The sequence below is a fragment of the Phodopus roborovskii genome, unplaced genomic scaffold, assembly GCF_943737965.1.
Source record: "Phodopus roborovskii unplaced genomic scaffold, PHOROB, whole genome shotgun sequence".
In the NCBI taxonomy this organism is placed as follows: domain Eukaryota; kingdom Metazoa; phylum Chordata; class Mammalia; order Rodentia; family Cricetidae; genus Phodopus; species Phodopus roborovskii.
Genome location: NW_026126480.1, coordinates 16,987,020 through 17,012,394, shown reverse-complemented (window position 1 = coordinate 17,012,394; position 25,375 = coordinate 16,987,020). Strand labels below are relative to the sequence as shown.

At 36.8% G+C, this 25,375-nt stretch overlaps 2 protein-coding genes across 2 annotated transcripts; both read left to right on the top strand.

Moving 5' to 3' along the window:
• The first annotated feature begins 11,981 nt into the window (after positions 1-11,981).
• LOC127228161 (olfactory receptor 2D3) lies at positions 11,982-12,905 on the top strand. Its single transcript, XM_051192636.1, has one exon. The coding sequence runs from the start codon at positions 11,982-11,984 to the stop codon at positions 12,903-12,905; it is 924 nt and encodes a 307-aa protein (XP_051048593.1).
• Positions 12,906-18,048: 5,143 nt separating this feature from the next.
• Positions 18,049-18,999, top strand: LOC127228141 (olfactory receptor 2AG2). Its single transcript, XM_051192616.1, has one exon. The coding sequence runs from the start codon at positions 18,049-18,051 to the stop codon at positions 18,997-18,999; it is 951 nt and encodes a 316-aa protein (XP_051048573.1).
• Positions 19,000-25,375: the final 6,376 nt, after the last annotated feature.

Genomic DNA, 25,375 nt, shown 5'->3' with positions numbered 1-25,375 from the left:
AAACAATAAAATATCAGATATGATATTGTGCCTTCCTAGTAAAAATTTAAATGTTGTAATTTCCATCTATGATGATATGGCAAGGTAACTATGATGGAATATTAAGTGAAAAACATTTTCACTCTGTATATAACATATCAAATAAATTTTTAGATGATGTGTAAATGGATCTGTTTGGGATTATATGTTCACTAACAATATGCATTTATTTTATACACATTTCTTTTATACAAGTATCCAATGACCATGAGCAGCTGTAAGATGAAGGAAGCAGCATAACGTACTGATTAGCATCGGGTTTCTATAACTCAACTTCTGTGTTGAGATCCTGGCTTTTTTAGGCCTTCTGCTTATCCAGAGGACATGAACTCAATCCCCAGAAGAATTGATTGTCAGCTCATAACTGCCTGTAACAGCAGAATCAGAATATCTGGAAATTTCATTGACTTACATGAACATCTTCTTACATACCTCTCTCTCTCTCTCTCTCTCTCTCTCACACACACACACACACACACACACACACACACGCACACACACATACACACACGCACACAGTACATGCACACATGCATGTGTGAACACACACACATAAACAAATAAATGAATAAATAAGTCTTTCAATATTGATTTATGTAGTCGATGTGTGGCCAACAACAAATAACTCAGTTTGCTTTGCTTAGTTTAACTCAGCTGTAAAATGGTAACACAAATTATATGTATCTAACACTGTTGATATAAAGATTCATAAAATGTAAGCTGTTTAAAGAATTTAAGAAAATAATTAGTTGTTCACCATGTAATAAGATGTCTTGTTTTAATAATGGTATCATATTTAAGCATGGCTACACATGCTTACAGTCTCATCTCAAGATTCCTCAGAATAGGGTTCATGAAGATCACATTCTCTACAGACCCCTGGAAACAGGAGTGCACTGCAAAAGAAAAGCTTCTTACTGTGTGAAGAGAATCATGGTTCAGGCTGATTGGAAGGAGAAATCACCCATTAGCATTTTCCCCACTCTCACCTGGAGCACAGGTAGCTATAATAGGTATAAACATAGGACAGTGAGCCCAGGGATGGAGAGCATAAAAATGAAGCAAAGTGTGGTTTCTGTAGCCTAATTGTCCTAATCCTACCTAATAAGTGATCTCTATTGGCATCTTCTGAAAATGCTAAAGCTGAGACATCATCTGGGCTGAGTCCTACTCTATCCTGATGCAAGCATGCTGATGTGCAAGGGGATTTATTCCCAAATCTACTGCAAAATGACCAGCCTTGGTTTGGAAGATTTTCCTCCAGGAAGTCTTCAAACCTGAGGTTCTAAGTGCTGTTCTAATAGGGTACTCTCTGGTGTAATCCCAGTGTTTAACTTAAAAAATATTTCACAATAAGAGAACCCATGGCAATGAATATTATAACTCCTAAGTGATATACCTCAGTCTCTTCTGTTGCCCTATACTACACCAATGTCTCTTTAAACACTCTGTGGACATCTGAAGTCTCCAAGTCTGACCATTTCAATAGAGGCTTCATATCACTGCTGAAGTCATCATATAGCACACACCCAAATAAACAAATCAACAGAGAACTGCCCAACTAGTTGCCTACCCAACTAGCTTGTGTTTGTCTCTTGCATCAGGCATGGATTTTATAGGCCAAGACTGGACAAGCTGTGTTCATTTTACACAGCCTATGTGCTTAACTACCTTAAAACCTCCTCTCCATTATTATACTCTCTTTTTAGTCCTCAAACTCTGAGCTACAACTTGGTCCACTGATTGCTTTTTTGACTTCTCAATTGTGTTTTCTTATCACTTCTCTGTTCAACACTGAAAACTATTTGTCAACATGTAAGTATTCCTCTTATATTCAAGAATAAAAATCACCTCCTATTTTTACATATATGGTTTAAAAATCAGTGGTGGTTCCTCTAGTGAGATATCCACCCTGCCCTCAATTGTTTCACTGATCACACCCATTGGGGTTGGGGGGGCAATTGAGGGCGTGACCTGGGGGGGACTAAATCTGTGGTCCAGGACCCCAGCTCACTCTCTTATTTCCTGGTCAGAGATAGAGAGCATCTGGAGGCATCCTTGGGATGAGAACCTGAGGCAGTCATCTGTTTCTAGTGTAAGTGATTTCTTCCTAAATAAACATCCATCTGCCTATTGTTTTCCAGATTCTTATTTACCATGCTATAGATGCCCATTTGATTGTTGCCATTCAACAAACCACTTTCATTGGTTTACATCTACTAGTTTGGTTCCATTTATTTGTTTATTTTTTCTCTTATTGACCGTGTCTTTTACCTTAGCAATGATTTCTGAGACATAACCACCAAAACACAGACAACACTATGTAAGTTTTTAATGGTAAGTAGACTACACCTTATTGAAATCTAGTTTCACATACTTGTAACACATTTATGAAATTTCCAGTGTTGGACCAATCTATTTTTAAATTGCAAGTCTATGGACCCATACTTTTATAAAAGACACATGTCTGTTTTCTCAAATATAAAATGAAGGTTTAAAAAGAAGGAAAGGTGAAAAAGTAAATACCACCATTTAGAAATTATAACATTTACAAGATAAAGTTTTTCTGATAGGTTGATGTAGAAATTCCTATATACGTCTAGTCATCATAATGTAACAAGCCTTAGAATGGCTCTAGGCCTCAGACCATGGTGAGAACAGAGCAACTTACAGCTCTGCTCCTAGACTACAACTCAGAATGAGAGGTCAATTTCAAGGGAATGGTAAACATTTACTACCTTTCATTTTCTCACTTTCATTTTCATGCCTCTATTGATCCAGCATCCAGCATTCTCCTTGCTCATAGAAGAGGAAATGAATGGGACATAACTATGACAACTTGTAATCCCAGAACTCAAGAATTTGAGGTATGCAGACCTTACGTTTGAAGACAGATTGTGCCCTAAAGTGAGACCCTGTCTCAATAAAATATAACAACCCAGAATCATGCAAACATTAAAACAACAATAACAAAAACTTACTGTTGGAAAATTCTCATCAAAGAATGTCAAATGGCCAATAAACACTTAAGAAATTGCTCAACACCCTTAATCATCAATGAAATGCAAATCAAAATGACTCTGAGATACCATCTTACACCTGCCAGAATGACTCAGATCAAAAATACGAAGAACAGCTTATGTTCGAGAGGATGTAGAGTGCTGGTGATGGGTATGCAAACTTGTACAGCCTCTTTTGAAATCATTATGGCAGTTTCTCAGAAAATTAGGAATCAATCTACTTCAAGACCTAGCAACATCACTCTTGGGAATATACCTAGCAACATCACTCTTGGGAATATACCTAGCAACATCACTCTTGGGAATATACCACAAGGACACTTGCTCAAAAATGTTCATAGCAGCATTATTCATAATAGCCAGAACCTGGATACAACCTATATGCCCGTCAACTGAAGAATGGATAAAGAAAAGGTGGTACTTTTGCATAATGGAGCATTACTCAGTTGTAAAAAAACATAGACATCATGAAATTTTCAATGGATGGGACAATAACAACAAAACATCCCGAGTGAGGTAACCCAAACTCAGAAATATAAACAAGGTGTGTACCCTCTCATAAGTGGATATTAGATGTAAAGCAACGGATCTCCAGACTACAATCCACAGCCAGAGAAGCTTGGTAGCAAGAAGGACTGTAAGAGGGACACATGGATCCCTCTCGGAAGGGAAATTGGAATCTCCTGGGTAAACTGGGGCAAAGAAGTGTAATAAGAGGGACAAAGGAGTGTAATTTAAAAAAAAATGAAAGGAGGATGAGAACATGAAGGAACTGGATGGTCTTATGTGTGTGTGGAGTAGGAGAGCAATGAAAGAGATACACTGATAGAGAGAGCCACTATGGGGTTAATGAGAAACCTGGTGTTAGGGAAATTCCCAAGAATCCACAAGTATGACTCTAGCTAAGCCTCCTAGCAATAGTGGAGCGGTTGCCTGAATTGGCCTTCCCCTATACTCAAATTGGAGACCACCCCAATTATCATCGTAGAGCCTTCATACAGTAATTGAAGGAACAAGATGCAGAGATCCACAACTGAGCATGAGGTTGAGCTGTGGGAATCCAGCTTAAGAGAGGGAGAAGGGAATGTATAAGCAAGAGAGGTCAAGATCATGTTGGAAAAAATCTATAGAGATAGCTGAATCAAGCTTGTGGAAACTCATGAACTCTAGACCAATAGCTGTGGAGATTCCATGTGACCAAACTAGGCTCTCTGCTTGTAAGAGACAGTTGTGACACTCAGACTATCTGAGGGGCCCCAGGTAGTAGGACCAGCATCTAACCCTGGTACATGAGCTAGCTTGTTGGAGCCCATTCCCTAAGGTGGGATGTCATGCTTACTCAGCATTAATTCAGGGGATAGAGGCTTGGTCCTGCACCAACTTAATGTGTCAGACTTTGTTGACTCTCCATGGGAGCCATTATTCATTAGGAGGAGTGGATAGGAGATGGGCTGAGGGGAGGTAGGGAGACGCAAGAGGGAGAACTGTGGTTTGAATGCAAAAGGAAATTAAAATTAATTAATTAAAAACCTCATATTGGAAATTACAATGTAGACAATTACTTTTTACAATTGTTTTGCATTTTTTCACTAAATATATCCTGTTCATTCTTTTTACCTCCCCCAACTCTTCCTAGTCTTCCCCACTCCCTACTCACCAATCTCCATATCTATTATTTCTCTATCACTTTGAAAAAACAGGTAAACAAAAGCAAATGAACCAACAAAAGCAAATGAGCACATTTGTGTCTCATGTGCCTGCATGTGAATGTAACCTTCATATGTTCCTTGCTGATGATTGCAGACTATCCCTGGACTGGGATATACAATATACATTTCACACAATCTGACAACTGTGGAACAAACATTGTTTTCGTCTTGATACTTTTACAATAAAGTTTATTAATTAGGATACAAACTAATGGGTTCCATTATAACAGTTTCGTTGCACTTCACTCAAGTTCACCACCAAATCTCCCCATCTGTTCACTTCCCTCTCGTAATGATCTTTTTTGCCTACAAATAGTTCACCTTATGCTTTACACACACACACACACACACACACACACACACACACTTGTACATGAAAGAAAACATGCAGCCATTTTGTTTTCCTTTTCTCTACTGTCCTCTTCTTGTTTTTCTAACACATTTCATTGCTGTTATTTCACCTTCTGCTGTGTCACATTATCAAATGTAGGTTCTACAGAGGACTGAATACATGCGGCATTTGTCTTTCTGAGTTAGTCTTATTTCACTTAATACATGAATTCAAATTTTATGCATTTTATTGCAAATGGCATCATTTCATCTTTCTTTATGGCTGAGTAAAATTCTGTTATGTTTATATGAATTTCTTCACCTCTTCATCTCTTGATAGGAACCTAATCTAGGTTTTCTTCTAGGCTATTATGTATGAATTTTACTTTTGTAACCGTAGTATTAGGAAGTCTACCCATCACTCAAGGTAAGTGTGGTAGGTTTGGTAAAGGCAGGAATTCATGTGTATGTTCATAGTTACAATCTTTAACTTGGGTGAGTTTATTGGTCATGATTCCACTATGGTTTCTATTTGAATCACATAGGCCATTTTATTTACAACATTCCTGTTTTGTTTTCAAATTCTAAATATCCTTGTTTACTTTTCTCAGTTGTTTCTGTCTTTCCATTCCTGTTTTTGATTTCACATCAGTTTTTCTGAGTGCTTTTCTTTACTTGCTGACTGTTCTCTCAATCATTGGCCAATTTCCTTACTTAATTCATGTGCTAATTTATACCCCTCTCATATCATACATAGGTAACTTTTAGTACTAAACTTTTTTGAGTTTCATCTGACTTTCATTTATTATTTTTCACATCTTGGCATCTTTGAATTTATTAGTTGAGGAGTGAAAAGGATCTTTTGAAGAAGTCACAGTGAAGATTTTTGATGTTTCATCTTTGGATATCTCTGCTAGTTTTATTTGGGTTATTTCTTAGTGACTTACACTGCTTTGAAATACAGCTAATAAAACTGCTGCCATCCTACACAATAAGCTTAATAAGTTCAAGAGATCTCTGATTTACACAGTGTACAACAGGGTAAATGATGGTACTACCAGAGAAGTAAAAGTTAGAATGAAAATTAAGGTAATATTTTGAATATCACAATAGTAGTGATTAACCCAGATATTTTGGATGCTGTCTTTATGTGGCACAAATTACTGGCTGTGGGGAAAATGATTTTGGTCTTTTCATTTTCAAATCTTCACCTCATTTTTCAATTCTCTTGTTTATTTCTGTGCTTTTTGTTTCCTATGGGACCTCTCCCCTGATCATTCCTTGGAATTTATAGTTGTTTATTATATTAACATTTCATTTGGAACTAATTAATTTTTCTATTTTCCTGTATTCTTAATGTGACCAAGGATGGTATCATTCATGTAGTATGGGAGACCACTTTATATATCCAGTCCTTGCTTGTGACTACTTGTACAGTCACATGTAGGGAAGCATGTGAATTAAAAATGGCAGGTAAAAAACTATAGGTGCTAAAGAAAAGACAGAGACACTAGATAGAATTGGGAGGGAGCTCCAGTGAATATTTGGGAAAAAGTTGCAATTTAATTATAAACCGTCTTTATATGCCACAATTAAAAGTGGGGGAAGGCAAAGAGACTTCTTGCTGAGATTTAAAAAACAAGTAACTTCAATTACCTTCTCAATACCTGAAACATCAAGTAACCACACCCTAAACCAAGTGTTCTGTTGTCAAGGCAAGACAGACAATAGCCACATAAATTTAGCCTAAATATCCTGTTGTTAAAGTAAGACTTTCATTAGTTACTTCTTAAGCCAAATATCCTGTTGTCACGGTAAGATATCCATTAGTTTAGCCACACCTTAGGCCAAACATTCTGTTGTTTAACCTTTTAAAAGCAATAGTGGGTTTGAACTCTGTGACCTTAATTTGAGCAGAGCCATCTCTGTGAGATCCGACATATTCATCTTGTCATTTGCTAGTTTTAAATGTGTGTGGACCCAAACATTGTCCAGACTATGGCTCACCACTGAAGCTTGAGTGTTGACCAGGTTCTCATTGTAATCTGTTTCAGGGGCTCAAATGAATCTTCCATCTAAAAGTGAGAACATCTTGTTCTGTACTATGTACCTATAGCATGATTTTCCCATATGACTGTAAGGAGATTGGGGAATTTTAGGAACAGATACCAAAAATGAATGCTTAGAATTCTCTGAAAGCTCTTAATTTGTGAGAATCATCCAGGGTTTGAATAGTCTACTACCTGTCCCTTGTACCTACAGATTCACCAACCATAAATCAAATTGAGTTTTGTAGATTATACACACACACACACACACACACACACACACACACACACGAAAAAAATTTAAAGATTATTTTATGTATTATAACCAATAATTAGTGGAAGGATTGCATGCACAGGTTATAAGAAAATATTAGTTAATTATACAAGAGATGATATCTGAAAACACAATGGAACAAATTCCTTGCAAATACTAAGGCATGAACTCAATACTTTCAGCTGCATTTTATGTTACCATCCCAATGAATGTTCTACTTTAAGTTCAAAGACTTGAACATTCCAGATGATCACAGGGTGATTTGGTTTGACATCAAAAGAAATTAAAGTAACTCAGTCACAGATGATTATTTTTAACCCCCTTGGGATCTCTTCCTGTAGGATGATTTTAAAAAGTCAACGGCCCAAATGCTCCAGGGAATGGTCTGGTAATAGCAACTCTTAGGACCTCAGGTTTGTTGACTTCCTGGAGGAACCTCCTCCAGGCTGATGGGTCTTAGTAGATTTGAAGTTGAATCTCTTCATAAACAGTACTCCTTACATTAGGATAGAGTAAGACTTGCAGCCCAGGTGATGTAAAAGTCTCATCATATTTTGGAAACAGCAATGAAGGTTACTCATTAAGATAAGGAAACAGGCTGCAGAAACTACACCTCCATTTGTTACTCTCCATCCTTCACTGGTCTCACTGCTACTAGTGCTTCAGGTGAGGGTAGGGAAGGTATTGAGGGGTATTAACTTTTTCCAGAGAGTCTGATTCTTGATTCCCTTCCCATAGGAAGAGGTGTTATCCTCTGGTCTTCTTGGTTTTTATCTCTGAGCTTCCATATTCTCTTCTGTCTCTCATTCTATCTATGTCTCCTCTTTGATATTCCTTCCTTACCTTCTTTTCCATTTTGAATTTGGAGTCAGACATGTTCAGTACACAACCTGATAGTCCTACACTAGAAAAACATGTAGGAAATGAGTTAGTAAACACCATCCCTTCTTTTCTAGTGCAGTCTTTATTAGTGTGCTATTGTGCATGAGAATCTATTGCTTCATTAAGCTGGCTTTTATTTAACCAGTAGTATGTGTCAGACAATGTTGAACTGCAATTGATAGAAATAAATGCATGATTAAATAATGTGGAGGCAGCAAGCCATTCTAAGATCATAGAAACATATATTGGATAGTCTTGGAATTGAAATTGAGAACTATGTGCACATTTCTATGAATTCCATGAAAATAGTAGCCAACTTGCTTGTGCGCTGAGTAGAAAACTTTAGAAAGCAGACATATAAAAGTCTACTGTAAAGAAAAAATGCCAGTGGGACCCTCCCCCCAAAAAACAATTTAAGGACTGTGAATCACAGTTTTGAAGAATCAGAGAGAATTTTTATCTGGGGTAGAGAGTGAGGGAGAGGTAAACATTTATGCCCTGTCTATTGTCTAAAGTCATGATACTCACAAACTGGCACATTAGGGCAAGACATGAAATAGAGAAAAGATGTAGAAGAGGCTGACCAAAGTGTTAAGCCCCTTTTATACAGGGTGTTGTTCTTTGCAGTTACTATTTGTCATGTTAGAGACAGGTAATTTACTCTGTGCTATAATCTGGATGTTAAGTCTTCTTACTTGAGGGAAAATGGAATGACGATTATGTGAATATTAAGTAACCTAATCACTGTCATGTTGTACACTACAAGTTCAGTGTTTTCAATAATGCCTCAAATATTCTATAACCTCAGATAGATTTTCAAAGTTTGTAGCAGTACCATTAACATTTTATAGTGAAAATTCTGCCCAATCATGATGCTGACAAAATGACATAGAGACATTAATCAAATATTTAAAGACATATTAGATGATAATTTTGAAGATGTGGTAGATTACAAAAACAAAGGCACTAATACAGGATGTCCAGTGACCAAAGGCAGCAGAGGTTTTAAGAAAGATTTTAAATGTTTTCACACCATAGAAAATGAGGAAGCTATGGGATGAGATAAGATCTTTGCTTTTATTTAAAAAAAAGATCATGATTATAGTATACTTAGGGAGCAAGTGAGATATAAAATGTTCAGAAGTATATGGTGTGCATCATAAAAACATCAGCAGAGAGTACTGAATGTGTACATGATGAATTCAATAGTTAAAACATAGACTAAAAGGTACATGTAGCCAATATAGCTTTAATCTTTCAGAGAAAAATTTCTATCTCACACTGTGATTAAATAAAACAGTATTTTATTTTCCACATTAATTATAGAATTTGGTGGTGTTTTATTTATATTCATACTATGTGACTGACCAATTAAGTCCTAATCCTCAGTCTTTTGTGACTGACTCCTGCTCCAACTTACAGCATCTGTTTGAAGTACTCTGACATTATTTTTTTTTTGGTGACCTATGTACTTCTAATTCTTGTATATTTTATATTTTCCTTATAACTGCTTTCTTATTTCAAAATATTATCTCTTTTTTATTATTTTATTTTATTTTATATAACAAAGTCCAATTAAATATAAACAAACATTTATACACAATATTTGGGAATTTGGGCGTCGTTCTTTCCAAACTACTTCCTGCTGGTAAGGGGCGCTGTCATGGGGGATCCGAAGAAGATTCAGAAATCCTGGCTGTAGTCTGTAGGGCTGCTTTGTCTCTTTTTACTCAAAATATGTATACTAATTTGGACACTAAAGTAATCACTATATATAAGCACAAAGTAGAGTAAATGTCTCCTATGCTATGTCTCCTGTTGCCTAGGTTCCTCCACCCTAATGATCATCACTATTTTATAACAAAGTGTTTGCTGTGGGTTGGCTAACTATGCGTGAACTATTTTTCTAGGGCATAAGAGTAGTTTCTAAGGATCCTCAATAAAGGTATTTTTATATTTTAGTTTTTTCCTATTTTTCTTTTATTTAAAAATATTTTTTTCATATAATATATTCTGATTATGGTTTCCCCTTTTCTTACTCCTTTGAAATCCTCTCCAACCCTCCATATGAATCTTAAACTTTTCTGTCCCTCTTTATGAAACAAACAGGTATCTAAAGGATAATAATAAAATAAGATAAAACAATTACAAACAAATTAGAACAAAATAAAATATTAAAAGAAACATCCAAATAAAGGACAATAAACACATACTGATGTAGAAGCACACAAAATTCCCATAAAAACACAACTGGAATCCATAATATATACCCAAAGATTACTTTTTTATTTCTAACTTTGGGCAAATCTTAATGTGTAGTTTAATGTTTATATGATAATGTCAATTTGTCTTGCAGAGATACAATCAAATTGAAGAAAAAGTTTTTTTTTAAAAAAATAAGGATCAAAGTAGTAGAGTTTTATAAAATTTTATTTTTTTCTGTGAATTTCATACACAACTATGTTATTTTTATAATTTTACATTTTTCTCATTCTGATTTCTTCCATGATCTATTCCATCATGTATATCTAGATTTGGCTTGGATATTTAAAGACTTACAATGAAATGATCAGCAACTGGCATTTGCCTCATTTTGTAATCTGCCTTCTTAATAATTCTCAAGTAACACTAAAGCACTGGAAATAAAACAAAATTGTTATTTGCAGTTATTTCAAGTCTATTGATTACTCATCAAGAAAGGTTGGTGTATACTGTGAAGAAAGATAAGATGTCTGTGTTTGTGCAAGAGTAGATATGAACCATAGGCAGAAAGGGCTCACAAGATACTAACCTTCTATACAGGTAATGCTTGAAGAATAAAGCTCTCAGGATGCAGAGAGTCTAAAGTGCTCAGAGTTACTAGCATGAGACCATTTTAGAATAATTTTTATATTCTGTAATTTAGGAATGATATTAATTACATATTACATAAGTAAAATAGATTAGAGAGGAATGAAATGAAATGGTTACCAATGGTGGCCATCAGATGATACCAATTGATGAATACAGGTGTCATTAGTGCTAAAGGACTGTGTGAAACAAATAAAAAATAAAATTGTGCAAAAGACAGACTTTGGAGCCTTGATGAATGCAAAGTGTAACAGCCAAAGAAGCAGCTATTTTTATTGATAATCCAAAGATTTCTTTACATTGGAGATAAATGAATTTCAGTGATAAACAGGATCACATAATACTAATCCACTTTTCATAACTTTCTAATTATTCCTCACTCTAAGAAGTGATTCTATTGAATTATTTTGCAAACAATGAAACAGACAAGCTTCATAAACCTTATAACAGAGTTCACAATGTCAGACAGAACTAGTTAAGGTCACCTCAAGATGATGGCTCCTCAGACCTACACAAAAGCTGGGTATACTCTGAGGAGAACCACAGGCCTCTCACTTCCCTAGGAGGAAGAGAGATGCATTAGTGATGCCATACTCAGAATGCTATTTTTCTTACTGGTGCCACTGTAAAATTCAAGAGGAGAATTGTGTGCTGTCAGACCACACAATCCAAAAGAAAATTCAGTCTTTCAGAACATGGAAATAGTCTTAGAGAACTCATTGGTCAAATTTTGAATCAATCAAATAACCAGTTATGTAGATATTCTGAAACAACACATGTACATGTGTTTCTTTCCTTGATGCTCTTCTACAGAGACAAATGACGATACATGGGTGAAGACAACAGAACGTCAGTGACAGAATTCCTCTTCCTGGGCCTCTCACAGGACCCACAGACCCAAGTCCTGCTTTTCTTCCTCTTTCTCCTCATCTACCTGCTCACTGTGTTGGGAAATCTATTGATCATTCTCCTCATCCACACAGACCCCAGACTCCACACTCCCATGTACTTTTTCCTCAGAAACCTGTCCTTTGCTGATCTCTGCTTTTCTACCACCACAGTACCTCAGGTGCTCATCCACTTCCTGGTGAAGAGAAAGACCATTTCTTTTGTTGGATGCTCAACTCAGATAGTTGTGCTACTTCTGGTGGGATGTACAGAGTGTGCACTCCTAGCAGTGATGTCCTATGATCGATATGTGGCTGTCTGCAAGCCTCTGCACTACTCCTCCATCATGACACACTGGGTTTGTGTCCAGATGGCTGCAGGGTCCTGGGCCAGTGGTGCATTTGTGTCCCTGGTAGATGCCACATTCACATTGCGTCTTCCTTACCGAGGAAACAATGTCATTAACCACTTTTTCTGTGAACCTCCTGCTCTGCTGAAGCTGGCCTCAGCAGACACTTACAGCACAGAAATGGCCATCTTTGCAATGGGTGTGATAATCCTCCTAGCACCTGTCTCCCTCATCCTCATCTCCTACTGGAACATCATCTCCACTGTGATCCAGATGCAGTCTGGGGAGGGGAGGCTTAAGGTCTTCTCCACCTGTGGCTCCCACCTCATTGTTGTTGTTCTTTTCTATGGCTCAGCCATATTTGCATACATGAGACCAAACTCCAAGATAATGAATGAAAAGGATAAAATGATTTCTGTGTTCTATTCAGCAGTGACCCCAATGCTGAACCCCATCATTTACAGCCTGAGGAACAAGGATGTCAAAGGGGCTCTCAGGAGAATAACTGCAAAATAGTTCTGGTTGAGGGAATGGGGACTTTTGAGCTGCTTACCATTAGGGATACAAAATATGTTAGTTTTGGTTTTTAATTTTTTCCACATTCATCCATTCCTCTAATTTAAATTTAATTTTTGTATTGTGCTTTTCCAGCTAGGTCAATAGATTGATTTTCTAGAGTACAGTGTATTGTTCGACCTAAAGAAATAGTATCAAAGGTAAAAAAAGAAAAGAAGGAAATGGGGGATGGAGTAACTAGGCGTGTAACTATATAAAATAGTAAATAAAAGTCAATGATGGAATCAGAAGCAGTCACCCACAACTAAATACTGAGCTGTTCTGGAATCCAGATGCAGAGAGGGAGGAGTGATAAGAAAATGAGGACAAGCCCAGGCTACAGAAACACACAGGGACAGGTGACCTGAACAAGGGGGAGCTAATGGGCCCCCAAACTGAGAGCTGAAAAACCAGCATTGGACCAACTCAGACCTCCTGAACATGGGTCTCAGTTAGAAGGCCTGGGCAGTCTAAGGGACCTCTGACAGTGAAACCAGGATATATCCCTGGTGCACAAAAGGACTTTGGGAGCACATTCCCCATGGAGGGATACTCCCTTAGCCTAGAGGCAGGAGAGAGGGCCTAGTCCCTATTGCAAATGACTTGACAGATTTTGTTGATCCCTCCTGAAAGGCATCACCCTCCCTGTGGAGTCTGGGATGAGGGGAGGATGGGGTGGATGGGATGAGAGGGTGGTCAGGGGACGTGGGAGGGCAGGTGAGAGGGAGGCAGGGAGGGAGGAAGGAAAGCAGGGAGGTAGGGACAGGGAACTGGGATTGATATGTAAAATAAAAAAGAAACAAAAAAGTCAGTTGTAACAATCAATCATCACAAATGCAAACATGTTTTAGATTAGCAGTGATTTCCTTTTTCTTTCCTTCAAATGTCAAACATTATATATCATATTACATATATATATATATAATATTCTAAGGCATATTAAATATTCCAGGTACATTTATAAATTTCAGATATAAACATAGTGTTGTATTGATAACACTGTCTGTAATCCTGAACATAACACTTTCTGAAGCTGAAATGGAGAGCAGAAATTTTCTTCAAAAAAAAAAATGAGAGAGTTAGGAGGTAGGGAGTAGGAGGAAAAGTTTTTTGTAATATTACAATTTGAGAAATTAAAAAATAAAGTTAATCAAATGGCTGTAAGCAATTAAAAGTAAGGAATAGTATGTGGATTGAAAAGTGGTTTCAAATCATTAGTAAACTTCCTGGTATATAATCACAAAAATACTGAATTAAAATTCACTTTTCCTATGAACTTTCCTCCATTGTTTCACATAAATTTGCATACACTCTGTTTTCATTTTCATTCAATTCACTAAAGTATGTAATTCCTCTTAATTTTTATCTTGACCTAACTTTTCTTCAGTTTTGAGTTAATTTCCTCGAATTTGTGTTCTTTTTACCATTACAATTGGTGTTAATATTCATCTTTAATATTTTGTGGTTTTATAAGACACTGGGTTATTTCAGTTTTCCTATAGCTTTTAAACTTTCTTTGTATCCTAGTATGTAGCTAATTTTGACCAAAGTTCCATGGGCTGCTGAGAAGAAAATGTATTGTTTCATATTTGGGTAAAATGCCCTGTAGATGTCTTTTAGGTCCTTTTAATTTATCATTATATGTAACTGCATCATTTATCTGTTTAATTTTTGCTTGCATGGCCTGCCTTTTCATGAGGGTTGGGTTTGAAGTTACCCACTCTCACTGTGTGAGGGTCAATATGTGATTTTAGGTACAGTAGTATTTCTTTTATGAACTTGGGTTCTCTTGTGTTTGCTGAATAAATGTTTAGAATTGAAATACTCCTTTCATAGATTTTATTTTTAACAATGAGTATTTAGTATCTTCTTATGATTAGTTTTGTATTGGGATTAATTTGTTGGATATAAAATTGCTATGCCTGCTTTCTATGCCTTTTCTCTCCAGTCATGCTTGTGATAAGATTTGAACCCTAACACTGAAAGACCTAAAAAGTAATGTTAATGATGGACTAACCTAGAACCAATATCTGTTCCTTGGAATTTGCTAGCTTCCTCTCACAGGGCCCTGAGATAAGAATTCACACTGCCCCTCCTTTCCTGTGAGTCAACAGGTGGTAAATAGGATCAAGAGATAGCTGTAACTCTGGTTTGCCCAGACAAGATTAATTAGCACACTTGAGGCCCTAAGGCCTGCTGACCCTAATAGCAGACCATCTGGCCTCCAAGGGTCACGTACTCAATGGACAGAGGGTCCCACCCCCTCCCTAAGCTTGTGGGTTTGCCTTTAAAAACACCTGGGCCCAGGGGAGGGGGCTTCTCCCTAGCCTGCATGCTGGAGGAGCCCATTTGCGCAGACATTTCCTGTTCATTAAAGCCTCTTGCGTTTTGCAGCAACTGGACTGGACATTGAGTTCTTGGGGTATCGACCGAACCTGGAAGACTCCTCATTCTGAGGGTCTTACAACACCTGCTACAGTAGCCATCTAGCATCTCCTATCACACTGTCACAGAGTCTAAGAAATTAGTCACTGAAAACTAAAATAAACCTATATTATTCTTAGTCCTTGTGTCACCAGGGTCTTGTACATGGATCTAGGGTCTTGTACATGATAGGCAAGTGATCAGCCTTTGAGCTATGTGCTCAGATACTGAACCATATCCCCAACCCAAACTCAACCATTTTAAGTGCTATTTTCAGGTATTTTGTTACTGTAAATTCAAGTTTAATTAATATACTTCCTTTTGACTATGGTGCCTTTAAAGTGACAAAAATCAATAACTAACTTGTTTCTTCTATTGCTTTTGTATAATAATTACTTGTATTGCTCTCTTTAGCACAATAAAAGAACAGAGTTAATTGGTTTTTTCTTAAGTTGGAACAAAATATATAAACTTTCCAGCCTAAAAATTTACAGCTAGACTTATTGATTAAAAGGAACCAAAAGGAAAAAGAAAAAAAGAGTGTGAGATGGAACGTGTGAGAGCGCAAAAATGGAGAGGAGACTTGAAAGAACAAGGGCAGGAAAAAAGTTATTGTCATTGAAGAAGTCTTAGTATTAGCAGGAGTGAGTGTCTGCCTCCATGCAGCTGACAACAGCCCACTCATGAGGTACAGGAGGGGAATGGAGTGTGGAGCCCTCCTGGAGGTCTTGAGAAACCCCTTGTAACTTGACAAAAGCTCCACTGAGGTCCCTTGTTTGGGCCAGCTTCTAACACCAGATCTTCCACAGGCTTCTCCTGATCAAGACCATGTAGGACAGAATAGGTTTTCACACCAAGAGCCAAAGTGGTGAATTAAGTGTAGAGAGTAGAAGGCAAGTTCCATGCCTGCGAGGATTCATTAAAATCCAGTTTACAGTAGCGTTTTCATGGACTTTGTCATCTGGGAGGATGACACTGTGAAACCTCCCTCAGAATACAACTGGGGCTTCGATGCTACCCTTGAGACAGTGAGATTAGGCAGCATTGGTCTTCTTTGAGCAGCCCTACCCATACCTCTTTCCCCTAATTACTACTGCTTGTCTTAGATCATGAAACTGCCAGGAGATAAGACATGAAAACTTCAATTCATTGACTCAAAAATACATCCAGAACTGCAGGACTCAATAAGACTCCCCCACATAGAGATTGGATGGGAGACATAATGGAAGATTTATATTCTTGCTTCCTGAGTATCTCATGCTGAACTTTCAGATGATCATCTGCACCAGTCTCCCTCCAGGAAGAAATATAAATGCCAGCAGAGAGGAATATTTGTGCTTTGATCTTAGTGATAGCAACAAGTTTTCACCCTGCCCTTCAGAAGCACCACCTTCTCTTTTCCTCAGCATTTTTGTCAACTTCATCCTCCAAAGAACCCCAAGTCACTTGGTGTGATCTGGAATCTATGCCTTTTGGTTTTTAAGGTAGGTAAGAGTTCTAGCTCTGATTTAGGCAAATGTATTTGGAGGCTTTGAATGTCCAGATATAGATTCAAGATCTCAGTGGCCTGTCAGTTATGAGATTCTCTGTCCTTTGACTTATTCCTATCTGTTCTCTACACACCTTGCATGCACACCAGCTTGTACAAGTGGGGGATGGGGACTGATACTTCAGCCACTGTGAAATTCTAAGCAGACTTCTGTTAATAGAATTTTAAGCCCAGATAATGAGTCTCAGTATTTACCTTTGATAAATCTGGATTTCTACAACTCCAAGAGTCTAATGAAGATGCTTAAATTAATAGTACCTCAAAGCAAAATTACTTAGTACCAGTTGGAGTTTCTTCGAGCTACGTGACTACTTGCCTCTGAAAGAAACACAGGAAAGCCAATATGAATAAATTTTGAAATTAAAAAACACTGAGTAGTCACATGGAAAAATATTTATGTAAACATGCTTCTAAATTTTCAGCCTTCTTTCCTCAGTTTCCTTTGACTATTTTCATGAAATTTAGCAATGGTCCTCCATCTTTTTCAGCTTTTGTTGACAGCTCTTGATGTGAGGTCCCTAATACATTCATAATTTTCCTAGAAATGGCTTTCTTCACCTGGCCAAGTGTGAACCATCTAGTATTTCTCTTTAGGGGGTCAGAGGGACAATGAAGAGAACAGGACTGGCTGTATGAGTCTAGCTGAAGGGAGGGTAGTGGTAGGATCCAGGGTTCCAGATATTGCTATTTTACTTAATCCTGCTTTGTTTCTCTTCGAAAGTTTTTAAACTTTGGCCCAGATGAATTTTGAATCAATATCTAATGTCTTTGTTATATATGAAGAGAGTTGTGTTTTTCCTTTTTTAATTTAATTTTTAAAGAATTTCACACTTGGGCCCTCCAACCACTCATGTCCTCCACAACCATTCCAGTTCAGAGATGGTTTAACCTGTTTTATTCTTTATAATGCCTTGCATAAAGGAAATTCTCCATGACTTGCAATTATTGACATGCCTGTTGTCCATTTATCTAATGGTTGATCATAATTCAGAAGATAGAAAACACATCAAATGCTATTCCTGTTGGTCATACCACACTGACCTGCAATAATTCAAATGTGGGTTTAACTCCCTTAGAATGGCTTCCACTGAGAATCCATCTATTTCTAGGCATCTACAGAGACTACTGGGAATGGAGCTTTGGAACTCCACATTGGGAAGTGGCTTCATCTTGGTTGGAATTCTGGATGGCAGTGGATCTCCTGAACTGCTCTGTGTCACAGTTACTACCTTGTACATGTTGGCTCTGACCAGCAATGGACTGCTGCTCCTGGTCATCACAGTGGATGCCAGGCTCCACATGCCCATGTATTTTCTACTTAGACAGCTCTCTCTCATTGATCTCCTCTTCACATCAGTTGTCACTCCCAAGGCTGTCATGGATTTTCTTTTGAGAGACAACACCATATCTTTTGGAGGCTGTGCCCTTCAAATGGCTCTAGCATTGATGCTAGGCAGTGCAGAGGACCTCCTTCTGGCTTTCATGGCCTATGACAGGTATGTGGCCATTTGTCATCCTCTGAACTACATGATCTTCATGAGTCCTAGGATCTGTTGGCTCATAGTGGCCACATCGTGGATCTTGGCATCTCTGACTGCAGTAGGTCATACTGTGTATACTATGCATTTCCCTTTCTGCATGTCCCAGGAAATTAGACACCTGCTCTGTGAGATCCTCCCTTTGCTAAGGCTTTCCTGTGTAGATACTTCTCAATATGAGCTCATGGTTTATGTGACAGGGGTGACATTTCTCTTACTCCCTGTTTTTGCCATTGTTACTTCCTACGTGCTAATTCTGTCCACTGTACTGCACATGCCCTCAAATGAAGGGAAAAAGAAAGCCCTTGTTACATGCCTTTCCCACTTGACAGTGGTTGGGATGTTCTATGGAGCTGCCACCTTCATGTATGTCCTACCTAGTTCATTGCACAACACCAAGCAAGACAATATCATCTCTGTATTTTACACAATTGTCACCCCAGCTCTGAATCCCCTCATTTACAGCCTGAGAAATAAGGAGGTTATTGGGGCTTTGAGAAGGGTCCTGGGCAGATACACTCTGCCAGTACACCCCAGTCTTTAAGGAGGATGTATAGCTTGCCTTTCACCATTTCTTCTCCAAACTAATCATCATTTTTGGCCATTCTTTGACATAATGCTAAAGAATTATAGTAGGTGTATGAGATGATATGTATAATTTAAAAGTTTTCCTTTACTTTTTACTGTGTACCTCATAATACATACATACATACATACATACATACATACATACATACATTATATATTTAGGCCTTAATAGGTAGTTGGGAAGCACCCAGATAAATACCAAGTAGGTATGATTTGCATTCATTTTCTATTTCAATCTCATGTAGCATTGAGACAAAGCATTAGCCTTGAACTGAGCAGTCTCCAGTAGCCTCTAAGTACTCTACTCACAATAATCTGTATTCTTAATTATAAATAGTGATAAAGATATACAGAAGATAGTTTGGATTTCTTTAGAAGAAAGTAGTTCGTGAAGAAAATAATAGGTGTGTTATTACAGTTACATGCTTGATCTGAGAGATGTTCACATTGATGTTATAAGCACAGAACTTAAATTATTGTAGTACAAAAAAGATTAAACATAGGATATATCATTTCTAGTTGAAATATTTAACTGAATGATTTGTAAAGTGGCATAAGATTACAGGTGGAAAATAAGTAAGACATAATTGAATGTATAAATGTTTTGAAAGGCTAGAAATGCAGATATATATATATATATATATATATATATATATATATATATATCCTGACAGATACATAAATAAATTTGAATCATTAAAAAAATTACATGGAACTCAAATTCTTTTAAAATGTTTTATTTTTAATTTTGTGTGTGTGTCTGTGTGAGACAGAGTGTGAGTGGGCATATATACATAAGTACAGGTGTCTGAGAAAGCTAGAGGTGCCTGATCTCCTGGAGCTAGAGTTGTGAGCTTACCAATGTTGGTGCTAGGAGCTGAACTTTGATCCTCTGATGGAGCAGTATATGCTCTTCACTAAAAATCTCTTCAAGATTTGGAAGCCCATACTATCGAGGTAAGTGTATTATGTGCCTGTGTCCACAGGAAAGGGTGTATAAACTATTTAACACACTCTATCTAAATAAATCAGGTTTCACTTTATTATATTATTCATATGTAGGAAGAGATGTAAGAAATATTGAGAACTTTAATTTGTGAGTGCAAAACCTAAAATACCTTAATATATACAGATTACATATTGTTGATACCTGTACTAAAGTAATCTTAAATTGCTTAATCTATACAAAACTAAAATTGCTTAATCTGTAAAAAACAATAATTAATCTTAAATTGCTTAATCTATACAAAACAATAATTTAAGAACTAAAGCAAATTCCCCAAATCAACAAAAAGTCAATCAGTTTATACTGAAATACCTGCTTCCCTTTTATTTTTATGACACCTACACATGTTCTATTGAATTTAAATGTAAATATAATAAGTGAGTTTTATCATTTAAAATTCAAGGATTTTTTTTTTGTTTTGTCTTTTGAGACAGGGTTTCTATTTATTGCTTTGGAACCTTCCCTGGAACTAGCTTTGTAGATCAGACTGGATTTGAACTCACAGAGTTCTACTTGCCTCTGCCTCCCAAGTGTTGGGATTAAAGGTGTGCACCACCAATGCCTGGCAAAACTCAGGGAATCTTATCAATTTTTAATATGGAATATTTTAGAGTATTGATGAATGGGGGTGCAGAGTCTATGACTGAATGCTGTCCTCCTTGTCATCTGGAATCTTTGAACATTAGTTTTAAATTTGTGTATCTCAGGTTGCAGATTTCAAAAAAACATGAACACAGCAAGCCTGATTCCATGAGGTTTTGAGTAGCTCATATTTATATTGAGACCTCACAAATTGTACTTAATCCATGTTGACTATTAAGTGCAGGAGTAGAAGAACCTTAATAAAATTTCTTTATTGTTACTTCTAAGGAAGAAAATATAATCTTCATGATAAATAGTTAAGTAGATTGGAATTAAGGTGTTTTCTTGTAAACTTACCAATTTTATGGTATTCCTCTACCTTTTTAAAATGTATTTTCCTACATCTCTTCTCTGAAAGATTCAATGTAAGGATTTCTGCATTTGGAGAGAGAACACATCTAAATGATAAGAATTATATGGGAGAATTGGTCTTTATTTACAGTGCTGGTAGTCAAACCCAGAATGTTGTGTTGCTGCTCTACCATTGAGCACCACATGATCAAAATGGTTGATATTGTTGAGTTAGTAGTTAGGAAAATACTGAAAAACACACTTGAATGGCCTCAACTGAAAAGGTCATTGAATTCAATATTGCAGAGTGTGCCCAGCTGATGAAACAAAGCTGAAGACTGGCAGATTTGTCAAAATGGTTGATATTGTTGAGTTAGTAGTTAGGAAAATACTGAAAAACACACTTGAATGGCCTCAACTGAAAAGGTCATTGAATTCAATATTGCAGAGTGTGCCCAGCTGATGAAACAAAGCTGAAGACTGGCAGATTTGTGGGACAGAAGATAAGTTGAGAAATGGACATCTAAGAGATGCTTTCTGACTTTTTAAACATTGTATACTAAAAAGATCATGGAGTACATAATGTGATTATAGTGGTTTCTCAGCTTATTACTAAAAACTGTATTTCTTAAAACAGGACAAGGTGATGCAATTGACCCTTGAAATTGGTGTTTGAAACAAATCCAATGTAATTATTACTGCAAATAGGTTGCTCATACTCCAGTCCATGGCCACATATACAAGAACATTAGGTAGCAGTGATTTTATTCAAGGATAATAACATACAAAAGAAGATGTGTGGTTGGGAAGGATTTTGGAGAAGAGGTATTATAGGGAGTTGGAGGGAATTAGTGGTGGAGGAATATGATCCAATATATGTTGAACAGATGTATAAAATATTCAAAGAATAAAATATTATATAATAGTTCATACTTGGGAGAAATACATGTTAATCTGTTACCTCGGTGTTGAATATGGTCAGTAATATTGTGTTATGCAATCTGAGCTACTGGGAGAGATTTTCTGTACTCTGGTCATGAAGAATGACGTGAACATGAAGATAGATAGGTATGCAGTGAGTGTAAGATCTAAGAACAGTTGGGAGCTGGGAAAGAATATGTTAAAAATATACTGTATAAATTTCTTAAAGAATAAATAAAATATGAGAATATAAGTTAATGTTTTATGTGAACAACTACAGTATACTGAATTTCAGAATTGGGGTGACTATATGTTTTGTATATATTCCTTCTTAGTATCAGCTATAAGGATGTATAATTATTACATCCTAACTAAAAATTATCAAATAATTAAAATTTGTCATTAGTTTAAATTGAAAAACTTTGGACAAAAGTTAAGTATGTAATTATTTTCTTATGGATAAAATTTCCTTAGATTGTAAATTAATATAATAAAAAATTCTACATTTTTAATTTTACTAAAATTAATACTTTCTAGAATATAGGTAATGTAAAATTTTCTGTTAAATACCAGAAAATAAACATTTAAAGCTTTCTGGGCCATATTGTCCCAATATCTGGTCAACTATGGGTCACAGACAATACAAAATCAAATATGTCAGAATAAAAGTAGAGATATGTCTCAGCATTTAAGATCACTTGCAGAGAACTCTGATTTCATTGTGAGGACTCACATGGGAGCAAACAACCTTCCATATGTCAGTTCCATGTGCATGTGGTGGTCATACATATATGTAGACAAACACTCATACACTTAAAATAAAATAAACAAATCTAAAAATATCCCAAAACTTTATTTAAATAGAGAGATTTGATATCACCTCTCTACCATAGTGGCTTACCCCATCTCTGCAACTCAAACCAACAAATCCTTCATTTCAGTGGTTTTATAAGTAAGATATTCTTTGCACACATACATCTCAGGTGAGATATGGAGTAGGCTTATGGTTAGGAGCTGCTGTTCTTGTGATGGACTGATTCCCATTTTCCTGAGAAACCACCATACTGATCTATTATGCATATACCCAAAAGATGCACATCCATGCAACAAAGACATCTGTTCAACTATGTTCATAGCAGGATTATTTGTAATAGCTAGAACCTGGAAACAACCTAGATGCCCTACAACTGAAGAATGGATAAAGAAGATGTGGTACATTTACACAATGGAGTACTACTCAGTGGAAAAAAACAAAACAAAACAATGGAATCTTGAAATTCAAAGGCAAATGGATGGAACTGGAGAAAACCATCCTGAATGAGGTAACCCAGTCACAAAAAGAGGAACATGGTATGTACTCACTCATATATGGATTTTAGACACAGAGCAAAGGATCACCAATCTATAATTCACACCACCAGAGAAGCTAGGATACAAGGAGGACCCTAAGAAAGTCATACAAGTTTCCTGAGAGAAGGGGAAAGGGACAAAATCTCCTGAGCATATTGGGAGTGGTGGGGGGACAGTGAGTGGTGAGGAAGTTAGAAGAAAGAGAAGGGGAGAAGAGAACATGAGGTGCTAGGAAGATTGAGAGCTTGATAGAGGGAGCCATTATAGGTTTGAAGGGAAAACTGACTCTAGAGAAATGTCTGCAGACCTACAAGACTGACCCCAATGAACAGTCTGAACAATAGTGGAGAGGCTACCTTAAATGCCCTTCTCTGATAATGAGATTGATAGCTATCTTATATGCCATCCTAGAGCCCTCATCTAGTAGCTGATGGAAACAGCAGCAGACATTCACAGCTGAACACTAAGCTGAACTTCTGGAACCCAGTTGCAGAGAGGGAGGAGTGATAAGCAAAGGGGTCAAGATCAGGCTACAGAAATGGACAGAGACAGCTGACCTGAGCAAGGCAGAACTCATAGACCTCAAATTGATAGCTGGGAAACCAGCATAGAGCCGGCCCAGACCCCTTGTACATAGGTCTCAGTTAGAAGGTCTGGGCAGTCAATGGGACCTCTGACAGTGGAACCAGGATGTTCCATGAAAGGACTTCGGGAACACATTCCCCATGGAGGGATACTCCCTTAACCCAGAGACAGGAGGGAAGCCTTAGTCTCTACTCCAAATGACTTGACAGATTTTGAGATTCCTCCTGGAAGGCCTCACCCTTCCTGTGGAATGGGTAGGGAATGGTATAAGGGGTTTGGGGGAGACGTGGGAGGATGGAAGGGAGGGGGAACTGGGATCCATATGTAAAATAAGAAATAATAATAATGGTAATAATTAAGAGCTGTTCTTCTTACAGAGGATGAATTTTTTTATGTTTAAGGTTTTTAATGAAGATATGAATAAATTCCTTTCTGTAGTCCATAAAAACACAAACACACAGTTTAATGAAAACAGTCCAAGACATGGATATAGAAATTGAGTCACTTAAGAAAACTCAAAATGAGTTAAAACTGGAAATAAAAATTTTATGAGGTCAAATAAAAAACCACAGAAGTAAGCCTCACCAACAGAGTATAAGACATGGAAAGAGAATCTTAGACATTGAAGACAAGGTAGAAGAAATGGATGCATATGTCATAATCTAAAATACTTCAAGCACAAAACATCTAGAAAACTTGGGACATTATAAAGGGACCAAATCTATGAATGATAGCCAAAGATTTAAGAGATAAAAACCCTAGACACTCATAAGAACTACTTTAAAAATCTGTACTCCACCAAATTTGAAGGCCTAAAAAAGCAATGATATATTTATTGACAAATACAACCTACCAAAGTTAAATCATGATCAGATAAACAATTTAAATGAACCCATATTTCCCATGGAAATAGAGCAGTAATTGAAAATTTATCAAACAAAAAAGCCCAAGATCAGATGGATTCAGTACACAATTCTACCAGACCTTCAAAGGAGAATGCCAGATGCCAGTGCTCCTCAAATTATTCTTGAAAATAGAAACAAAAAGAACACTGCCAAAATGGTTCTAAATACAGAGTCAAGAAGGATACATGAAAGGGGTTGTATAATATTCCTCCAGGGTTATGAGGTCAGGCATGTGGCAGGGGAGTTCATTCATGAATGGCCAAAAAAAAAAAAAAAAAAAAAAAAAAAAGAGCCATCATATAAAAACTGGTGAAAGTAAAACCTGGTTTGTATTGGAGACCCCAAGATGTTGGAGATCCAAGAGCCTTGCTAAGGAGAGCTTCAGACAGAGTATGCCATCAAGCCAAGAGAGAGAAGAGTTTTGGAATCAATAAAGCTGGAAGGAAGAGAAGTTCTTTAGATATTTTATATCAGACATTGAAATGCAGAATTTAGAGTTTGTATTCCTGGATTTATGTCTGGCTTTAGTTCAATATTTTCTTTTTTTTATTTTCTTTAATTTTTTTTATAACAAAGTCCAATTAAATGAAAACTAACATTTATACACAATATTTGGGAATTTGGGCATCGTT